The 9,647-nt window shown below is 32.8% G+C and overlaps 3 protein-coding genes across 4 annotated transcripts; 1 reads left to right on the forward strand and 2 right to left on the reverse strand.

Annotated features, from left to right (window-relative positions):
- The first annotated feature begins 473 nt into the window (after window positions 1–473).
- LOC121211231 (probable aminotransferase ACS12) lies at window positions 474–3,604 on the forward strand. Of its 2 annotated transcripts, none has more exons than XM_041083787.1 (4): window positions 474–969; window positions 1,054–1,188; window positions 1,975–2,135; window positions 2,233–3,604. In XM_041083787.1, exons 1-4 carry the CDS (start codon window positions 598–600, stop codon window positions 3,095–3,097), a joined length of 1,533 nt encoding a protein of 510 aa, XP_040939721.1. In that variant the 5' UTR covers window positions 474–597; the 3' UTR covers window positions 3,098–3,604. The 2 variants fall into 2 exon arrangements, with proteins under 2 accessions (XP_040939721.1, XP_040939722.1); XM_041083788.1 differs by having other exon boundaries at window positions 497–825.
- LOC107931048 (uncharacterized) lies at window positions 2,857–5,869 on the reverse strand. Its single transcript, XM_016862828.2, has 2 exons — window positions 3,637–5,869; window positions 2,857–3,414 (listed from the first exon to the last, which is right to left on the reverse strand). The coding sequence occupies exons 1-2, from the start codon at window positions 4,435–4,437 to the stop codon at window positions 3,304–3,306; spliced, it is 912 nt and encodes a 303-aa protein (XP_016718317.1). The 5' UTR covers window positions 4,438–5,869; the 3' UTR covers window positions 2,857–3,303.
- Window positions 5,870–5,928: 59 nt separating this feature from the next.
- Window positions 5,929–7,731, reverse strand: LOC107931047 (protein PSK SIMULATOR 1). The gene has a single exon (XM_016862827.2). It carries the CDS (start codon window positions 7,464–7,466, stop codon window positions 6,288–6,290), a length of 1,179 nt encoding a protein of 392 aa, XP_016718316.1. The 5' UTR covers window positions 7,467–7,731; the 3' UTR covers window positions 5,929–6,287.
- Window positions 7,732–9,647: the final 1,916 nt, after the last annotated feature.

Here is a 9,647-nt window from a genome sequence, read left to right on the forward strand (position 1 = left end):
TGCGGATTGCTACGTTAATGTTGCTAGAAATTAATGTTTTAGTCAATATTTTCATTAAAAAAATGTCTAATTCTTTTTTAAAAGATTATTGGCTAAATTAACTAAAAAAGAACCAAATTGATAAAAGATGTAAACGTTGAGGGCAAAATTTAATATTATGCTTATTATAATTATGTTTTAATTAGATATTATGTTGGAATGTGCCACTTAATTTTAGTTTTTGGTCTGTTAATTTAGATATAAGATTAATTTGAGTTTGGATTGTGAGTTTGAGATTATTTAAAGTTGTCTCTAGGATTAATTTGAATTTAATTAGTTAATTTTTAAAATCGAATCAAATTGAATATATTTAATTTTTAATAATATTGATCACATTATTAAATTTTGACAGAATTTAAATTTATAGATAAAATTAGATTTAATTGACAAATTCAAGGACTAAAGTCAATTTTAACCACCAACTCGGTGCAAATCTTCTTTCACTCTATCATATCTTATCAAAATATCATATGTCCAAAGACACACTTGTCCTTCCCGCTGGGTCATGACCCTGCCCCGCTCGTCGTTCAAACCAGAAAGCCAGTTAGAGCCGCCGCCATGCGCCTCATCGTACCTCTCCAAGGCGTTGTCCAAGGCAGAGGAGGCCTAATCTTCGGCTCTCTTATTCCGTGCGCTTTATTCTACTTCCTCCAACTCTACCTCAAACGACATCGTTCCCCCAAACCTCAGTCCAATCCTCCTTCTCCCACCACCTCGTCACCGAAGCTGGCGGAGATGACAAGAACCTCTTCCCGCTCCAATTTGTTCTCTCGCTCGATCGGACAGGTTCGTATATCTTCCCGAGCAATTTCCATTGCCAAGCCGAACGAATCGCCGTATTATATCGGGTTGGATAAGGCCTCGGAGGATCCGTACGATAGATTAAGTAACCCGGATGGAGTTATCCAGCTCGGTTTGTCAGAGAATAGGGTAAGCATTGCTTTTTAAACATGGTTTCATTGCATTTTCGTTTCTTAATCCTAGCCGTTAATTTTTATTAAAAAATTTCTCCAGTTGTGTTTTGATTTGATTGAGAAATGGATGTCGGAGAACCTGGGCCACTCGATTACCGGAAGAGATAATGGTGAATTGAATATTAACGGGATTGCCACTTACCAGCCTTTTGATGGAACAATGGAACTCAAGCTAGTAAATTCAAATCTCTCCTATTCTTTAACATTTTTATTGCTTTATTGGATGTTTAATAAGCTTATGGAAGTGCTTTTGCAATGAACTTCTATAAGTTTGTATACTTATTCTATTTTAATCTTATGGTGGAACCTCTGTTAATATTACTTTACAAGTAAATTATAAATGCATAAGTCTTGCTATGCAGAATTATTATGAAATCCTAACTTTTAATCTTCTTTCTGAATAATCACCTGAATGAGAATGGATTTGATTTGGGATACTGTGACATTTGTTGTTAATCTGTAGGAGAAAATATACATTATCAATAAGAAGTCGAAATATTCTTAGATTTTTTTTTTTTTTTGTGTGTGTATCAGCATAGGTGGAACAGTGAGGTTAAACTATTCAGTGGTATAGAAATTTGGATATTTTTTTGTGTGATTACAATCATATAAGAGCATGCATGGAAATGAATAAGTTTAATTGGTTTAGAAGCTTAAGAATCAGATAAATGGTAGCAAACTGAATATTTGCGTTTATATTTACACACCGCATTCACTGTTGAGATTTTTTATAGTGGAGCTTTCATACCATTTTCTGCACATTCATTCATAGTGGTAGTAGAGATCGAGAGACGTGAAGCTATAATGGAAGCGTTATGCTTTTGTAGTTTATCCTTTCGATGGTTACATTTAACAACGATCATCTTATGTTATAAAGAATTAGACAGTAATGCAAATTGGGATGCTTTTTGGGACTGTTTGGTGTTGTTTCTATTTATTCATTTGTTTGGTGCTTTTGAAGGCTATGGCAGGTTTTATGTCTCATATTATGGGAGGAGCTGTCACATTTGAACCATCACAGATGGTTTTAACTGCTGGTGCGACTCCAGCAATCGAGACCTTATGCTTCTGCTTGGCAGATCAGGGGAATGCATTTCTAGTTCCTACACCTTATTATCCTGGGTAACTATTTGTCCCTCTTTTCAGAAAAACACTCTCCCCAAATCACACACAAAAGGGTAAATGGCTTTATTGGATTAATTAGAAAATCTGTCTGCAGATTTGACAGGGACGTGAAATTTCGAACTGGAGTGGAGCTAATACCTGTCCATTGTCGCAGCACTGACAACTTCGCGTTAAGTATCACAGCACTCGATCAAGCATTCAACCAGACAAGAAAACATGGAACAAAAATCCGGGGAATTCTCCTTTCGAACCCTGCAAATCCTGTTGGCAATCTTCTTTCTCGGGAGATGCTTTATGCTATTTTGGACTTTGCTCGAGAAAAGAACATCCATGTCATATCGGATGAAATATTTGCAGGGTCTATGTATGGGAATGAAGAGTTTGTTAGCATGGCTGAAGTTCTTGATTCGGAGGGTTTTGATAAAAACAGGGTTCATATAGTTTACGGGCTATCAAAGGACCTTTCTCTTCCAGGATTTAGGGTTGGAGTGATCTATTCATTTAATGAGAATGTTTTGGCTGCTGCTAGAAAGTTAACTAGGTTTTCTTCTGTTTCTGCTCCAACTCAAAGGTTACTAGTTTCAATGCTTTCGGATGCGAGATTCATCGAGGAATACATTAAGACCAATAAAAGGAGGCTACAAAATATGCATGCCTTATTTGTAGCTGGTCTGAAAGGATTAAATATTAGATGTGCAGATAGTAGTGCTGGCTTGTATTGTTGGGCTGATATGAGCAAATTAATCTCCTCATACAGTGAGAAAGGAGAACTTGAGCTATGGGATAAGCTATTAAATGTGGGTAAGATCAATGTAACTCCTGGTTCAGCTTGCCATTGCATTGAACCGGGATGGTTCCGTTGTTGTTTTACAACCTTAGCCGAGGAGGATATTCCTGTAGTTCTGGAAAGAATTCGAAAAGCAGTTGAAAACACTACAGATCTCTTAAATTCAAGTTAATTGCATCAATCACTAGTAGGATTTTACTGTCGTAGATATTCCTTTTATAGCTAAACAAGAGGATGTGGGTAATGCACAATATCTAAGTCGGACACAGATGACTTCTTCAAGTAACTGCAGCTTAATTATAACATTTTACATTCCAGGCCTGTAAAATCATATAGATCCTAATTTTCTGAAGCTTCTTGATGAATGGTGAAGCAGTCCTAGAAGAACTTCAGTCTTTTTTGGAACTTCTTCAATTGCGATCCTTCAATAATTTTGATGCCAGTTCCAAAGATGCAGCATCCCGGAGCTCTTCTTTCCTTCAGAAATTCCTGTCATAGTGTTTCATTCAGTCAAGAGTAGAATGTCAATTTGCAGATCTTTAGCAAGTTAGCAGCTAGCTAGAATTACAACTTCTTTATTTCTAAACTATTGACAAAAAGTGATTATGTGGTATTTGGACAAAAGAAATGCATAAATTTTGCTCCTTTTTTCCTTTAATGAAAGAACAGTTATGTTCTAGAGTTTTAGACTATAAGCAATGGCTGAATTACCATAGATATATTCTTTTCTCTTATTTGAGCAGCTTTTCTTTGATAACTTCTCCTCCTGCTCATCATTATCAACTCTCCAAGTGTTGGTGGCTTCCTTATGATTACGGTGTTATTACTCTCACGATCGAAATTGTTTTGAGCTGTTTGAGACTCCTCGTCAGGGTACCTGACCTTTTCAAGGAATCCAGCATTAGGTGGAAGCAGTGGAAAAAGGCATTCCAAGAAAGAAGCCCCTACAAGGCTTGAAGCGCCGGTTGCATAGCTGCTTGTACTATCAGTTTCCGAAGTTGGTGAGGAAGGTATTTCCGGATGGTCACTATCGTTGTCTATCTGGTAAGTTTTCTGCTCTGGAACAATAGTGGAAACCACCGTTGATGCTGCCAGGCTGCTATTTTCCAAGATCGATGAAGCTGAGCTAAAGGAATCATCTGTTTCAAAACCAAATGCTTCAATATTGTCACCTTGGTCATCATTGCTGTTGCAGCCATTAAAATAGGCTGGAGAGTACACTGGTGGTGGAGGCAGAGTTATGAGCGTTGCTGACAGTTGCACACCCATCGGTTCCACTGCAGGCTGGAGAAAGCTAGGTAACGGTGTACCTGGCTTTTCCTCCCAATTAAAAGGAATCGAGGCTATAAACTTGATCGGAGTTGGAGGTGGTAACACCCTACTAATCGAAGAAGCCTCTGGTTTCCAATCTTTCTTTGCTATTCCAGGCCTCACCTCCCATAGGAATGGGACCGAGGGTGGCAGCCTGATTGTCCTTTTCTTCGCATGTCCTTCGGCTTTCATCTCTGCCATCCCAAAACAGCTCCAAAGGTCAGTTCTTCGTTCTGTCTTTGAATGCAATATTTTTCCTATATATTGATAGTGCTAAGTGGGTTAGAAGAGTTGCTAAAATACCAAATCTCCCAACTGCACCATTTCTGAGCTTCAATAAGGTAGGCTCACCTTTGAGCAACAAAGATTAATTATAGGAAAAAACGGTAGGCTGACCTGCACTTAAATAGGGGAATTTATCACTTTGCTTTTGGATTTGGTAGGTCAAACCACCTTTAAAGTGGTCGTGTGACCAACTTTATTAGGCATTACTACGACTAAATTGTCATTAGCAATCAGTTTCAGTTTCGTGGATTATCGATAGGACGTAGGAACATAAAACGTAAATAAAACGGATATTATAACTTTTGGCCCCTGAACTAGGCAATTTGGTCTACTTTTGTAACTGTATTTTTCTTTTGTTCAGTTTGGTACTTGATCTTGGCAATTAGATTCATTTTGGTCCATGAATTGATGATATGGCTAGTATTCTTGGAACATGATTGGATTGACTGGACCGAGAACCAATCGGTATACTGGTCCAAGCAAAGGGTTGAACCAGTTGAATAATAAATTGCTCAAAACCGGTAAAATTGGAAACTGAGAAAAAAAACCAATAGTTGAATATGTTGAACTGGTTTAATGAATTTTTTATGTTTTTTTAAATTTTTATGAATTTTTAATTAATTATTTAGTTATTATTGGTATCAAACCAATTGTATCGGGAACCAGTAGTCTAATCGGTTCAACCATTGGTTTAGTTATTAGAATATTATATGTGACACTTTAATATTGTTGTCAAATTTAGATACTAAAGTAAAAAAAAAAAAAAGAAAAAGTAATTAAAGTGGATTTAGTTGCAAAGTTCAGGGGTTAAAAATTATATTATGAAAAGAAATGGTTAATTGTAGCTAATATTTTCAAAACTATGACCTAGATCTTAAATTAATTTTCGAACATCAGAATATTCTAATCGAGTTTTTATTAGTATCAATCTTTATTTTTTTTGTGAGCTTGAGAGTTAAATGCTAGCTCAATTTAGATTTTAGCTTCGTCTAATGAACTTGATGTGTTAAAAAATATAGCTTTCTTAAATTGTATTAAAATTGTTTTTTTTTAACACATCATATTCAGGTTGTCTATTAGTTAATACACGTGTTTACAATCTAATGCACATGCTTTAAATGTGTTCTGCATCAGATTAAATTTGTCAATTTGACACCTAAATTAATAGTTTCATCAATGAAAAAAAATGTGATTAATATAATATTAGTATTTTAAAAACTCAACTAAAATTTTGAAATTAAAGATCGAAATAAAATCTCAATAAAAGTGAGTTTCGAGAAATGGGCTATTTACAATGAATAAACCCGGTGTTTTACAAGTTTTTTTAGTTTTATTATTATTATTATTATAACATTAGTGATTATAAGTACAAAATTAATAATTAAATGATTAATTCAAATCAAGCTATCTAATTAAAATAAAATCTTAAAAAAAAATTCAAGGTAAGACTCAAATATCAATTTTACCAAATTAAAATTTTAGTCCCCATCTAATCAAAACAACATTTTGTAAAATTCATTAATGAAATAATTAAACTACACTATAGACTAATGAGTCTGGATCCAGTATTTTTGTTCTAATAACAACAAAAGCAGATAATATGTCCATTGTTCAACATCAAAACAAAAGGAATATTTTCACATGACTATATACATAATTCATGTAATTTACACAAAACTTGTTTCAAGTCTAAAATTACGAAAATTGGCAGAAAATCAAAATCAAAACCCCCCAAAAAACAACAACACAATACCATTAAATCCCCATTAAACTATTTTGCTACATTCAAACAAGGCCTTGGCTGTCATTTCTCTTTCAAATCTCCAAATATAATTCAAACCCACCAATAGTTCAGTAATGGCAGCTTCAGCTTTCTCTTTATTTGCAAAGAAAAGGGTTTCTAAAAGAAGAACATTTGTTTTAGGCAACAAATTGAAATCCCAATGCTCAAAGCTCCTTTCATTTTGCCATTTGATCATATTATGTGCTAATGGTGATAACCAGCTCAATATCTTCCCCATAGCTGATCTCCATTCAACAGCAAGCAATGGGTCATTTGCTATGAACCCTAATATTCCTTTTAATCTACCCCTTAATGATGACCTGATGGTGCTTGGTAATATTGAATAAAGCTCATCCCTTGTATCCAAGCCTATTAAATGTGGTAATCTTATCATTTTCTCTAATGTAATGATTAGATTTGCATAATGTAAGGCTAAAGCTGAAGCACCTAATGTATCCAGAGGGGGTTTCAAGAAATTTGAGTTTGATTTATAAAAACCTAGCCCGAAAACTAGCTTGAACCTTGCTAAAATGGTGAAAACCGATCTTACAAGGATGGAAACAACGTTGTCGAATGTTGTGTTCCATAAGGATTTTTGTTTCAAATGCTTAACCTCTTGTCTTTGACAGTAAAGCCTTTGCTGGTCTTTCATGGAGAAACAGTTACACTTTCTCAAATTGTTCTCCATTGTGGATAATTCTTCCATTTCTTTATATAAAGCTGCTGTAATGGCTATCAACGTTGCCATCTTCTTGTTCTTAGCTTCCATGTCATTGGAACTCAAGGCCCAGAGATGAAAATCATGACCTGAATCGGCGAATGAATCGAAACATTGGTCGAAACACCGAAGCTTGGCGTCTTGGCATCGGCTGCTTAGCCTTGAAATGGACTTGGCTACCAGGTTGATGTTTTCGGCTAGTTCTGCACACGATAGCTTCAAAAGGAAAAGCTCGTTGTTGGAGACGAGCTTCGTGACACCTTCGAAGCATATCGATTCATTACGAAGTCGGATTATGGCCCTGTCTGAAAGTGAGTTCCAAAGATGGAGGAGCTTTGTCATAAGGCTAGCAATCTCAAAGGATAATACGCCAACGTTGGATTTATGGTTTGGATGTTTGGATATAGTTCTTTTCACTTTGATCAACCAAGTTTCAAGAGCCATTTCAAAGGGGAAAAAAAGGATCAAATTAAAAGAAATGAAAAAGCAAAGGGACCCTTTTTGAAGGAAAATGGTTTAAAACAGAAAATGGAGGTTTGCAGAGAAAAAGGGTAAGTGAACGCTTTGAAAGGGTTAATGGTAGTGGTGTGGTTCATTGGATGCTGCCTAGGCCATTATACAAATGGCAGTACCATTTATATAAAGGAACAGTTTTAATTTTTTTAAAAAAAATTAAATTATTTAAAAATAAATAAATAGAATAAGAAGAGTTTAGAGATTAGAAAGCAGTTCAATTATTAAAAAATTATGTTAAAAATATTGTTTTATTGAGTTTAAATATGTTTTTTTAATAAATAACATGTTACTCAACATTATTAGACTTTTTTTAATGTCAATAATTTAATTAAATTAATTTTTTATCATTTATAAATATTATTTTTTTCTTTAAAATGCTTTGTCAGCGGCATCCTAAGAGAGAACATTTTCAAAGAAAAAAGAAATGATTGAGCAAAGAAGAAAAAAAAAATTGTACACATATATTCTGCCACGGTCAAATTTTTGGTTGGACCCTTTACACCTAAAATATTATGGGTTTTATCTTTAGATTTTGTTGAGATTTTAAATGAGTTCACAGAGTGACTCTGTCGAACAAGAGCGAGGTAGGCAAGCTTCTTGGTCTCTTCAATTAAAAAATTTGTGTTTTAATCCCTTTGAAATTTAAAAATGGTAAATTAATATATTCCAAAATTACATTTTGATCTTTCTAAAATGATAAAATTATGATTTGATCTTTCTAAAAATTACATAATTTTAAACTTACAATGAAGAAATTTACATTTTAGTTATCACAAAAAATTTTAATTAAATTTCAATCCCATCAAAAAGAATTTTCAACTCAAGAGTTAAAATACTTGAAAAAATAATTAATTCATAAAGTGAAAGTAAGTCATTGAATGCCTAAAAACATAAATCATACGTATCGTATATAATTAAACTCGAACCTATTCCTTACAGGTATAGTTTATAATCAATTAAAATTCAGATTAATATCTAATCAAATGTAAATTCAATGAAGCTTGTCAACATTCAATAAAACAATTGTAATCATATTCAATCAAACATTATTTACAATTTTCAATCACTTTAAACATCAATGCCATTCATCAATACATTAATTAAAACTAACCATGAATTGGTTTTTGACCCATTTCTCTTATAAATAAATAAATAGATTAATTAATTATTTATTTATTTTTAATGATTGCCTCTTAGGCCATGAGTTTAAGGATAAGTGCTATATGACAAAGAAATTAGAAAAAAAATACTAATTTAAAAAGATTTAATGAAGAAAATCTAACTTAAAGAGTTGACTAATTGGAAGAAGAGGGGATGATGATCATGATGAAGAATGGGAATATTGGATTGAACTTATATTAAATTATATGCATAAAGTTAAATAAAATTTAATAAGATAGAGGATTATATAGTACCAAAACAGGATAAAGTAACTTTTAGTCCCTAAATTTATATTTTTTTTTCAATTTGATTCCAAATTATTTTATCTATATTAGTTTTGGAATGTTTCAATTTAATCCTTAAATTTTGGATTCAGTAAAGATATGATGATGTCATAATTTGAGATTTTACCATGTAATCACTTGAATTTTTTTCAAAAAATTATATAATATCTAAAAAACCCAAAAAAATTAAAATTTAAGTGATGACATGATACATTCTCAAAGTGTCACATTATCATACTTAAATGTAATCCAAATTCAAGGACCAAAGTAAAAAATTATCAAATTTTGAGACTAATATAAATAAAAAAAATTCAAGGACCAAGATGAAAAAATTTGCCAAATTCAAAAATTAAATATTTTTTTATCTCTATCAAAATTAACATTTAATTTTGGGTTGTCCAATGTATATATATATATATATATATTAAAAAGAAAACCCCACTTACTCATTTCAGGTCACATGGGTAGAGGGAATATTTTTTGGGGTTGGTTAATTTTTATTTTTATTTTTATTTTTTACCTTTTTTTTTTTTTGGTGGACATCACTCAACTCAATTAATCATCATATACCATATTAACCTAGTCTAAATATTCGGTGTTATTGTTAAAAAAATTGTATTAAAAAAGTATATATATATATTGAAATTAAAAAAATATGATTTAA

Source organism: Gossypium hirsutum, chromosome A12 (genome assembly GCF_007990345.1).
Source record: "Gossypium hirsutum isolate 1008001.06 chromosome A12, Gossypium_hirsutum_v2.1, whole genome shotgun sequence".
Classification (NCBI taxonomy): Eukaryota; Viridiplantae; Streptophyta; class Magnoliopsida; order Malvales; family Malvaceae; genus Gossypium; species Gossypium hirsutum.

What these genes read in the sequence shown, in the direction of transcription:
- LOC107931048 (XM_016862828.2), bottom strand. Translation starts at nt 4,437, where the DNA reads ATGGCAGAGATGAAAGCCGAAGGACATGCGAAGAAAAGGACAATCAGG. An exon ending in GAGAAAAGAATATATCTATG is followed by an intron (nt 3,415 to 3,636) that starts GTAATTCAGCCA and finishes ACACTATGACAG; the next exon opens with GAATTTCTGAAGGAAAGAAG.
- LOC121211231 (XM_041083787.1), top strand. Translation starts at nt 598, where the DNA reads ATGCGCCTCATCGTACCTCTCCAAGGCGTTGTCCAAGGCAGAGGAGGC. An exon ending in GAACAATGGAACTCAAGCTA is followed by an intron (nt 1,189 to 1,974) that starts GTAAATTCAAAT and finishes GTGCTTTTGAAG; the next exon opens with GCTATGGCAGGTTTTATGTC. An exon ending in CCTACACCTTATTATCCTGG is followed by an intron (nt 2,136 to 2,232) that starts GTAACTATTTGT and finishes ATCTGTCTGCAG; the next exon opens with ATTTGACAGGGACGTGAAAT.
- LOC107931047 (XM_016862827.2), bottom strand. Translation starts at nt 7,466, where the DNA reads ATGGCTCTTGAAACTTGGTTGATCAAAGTGAAAAGAACTATATCCAAA.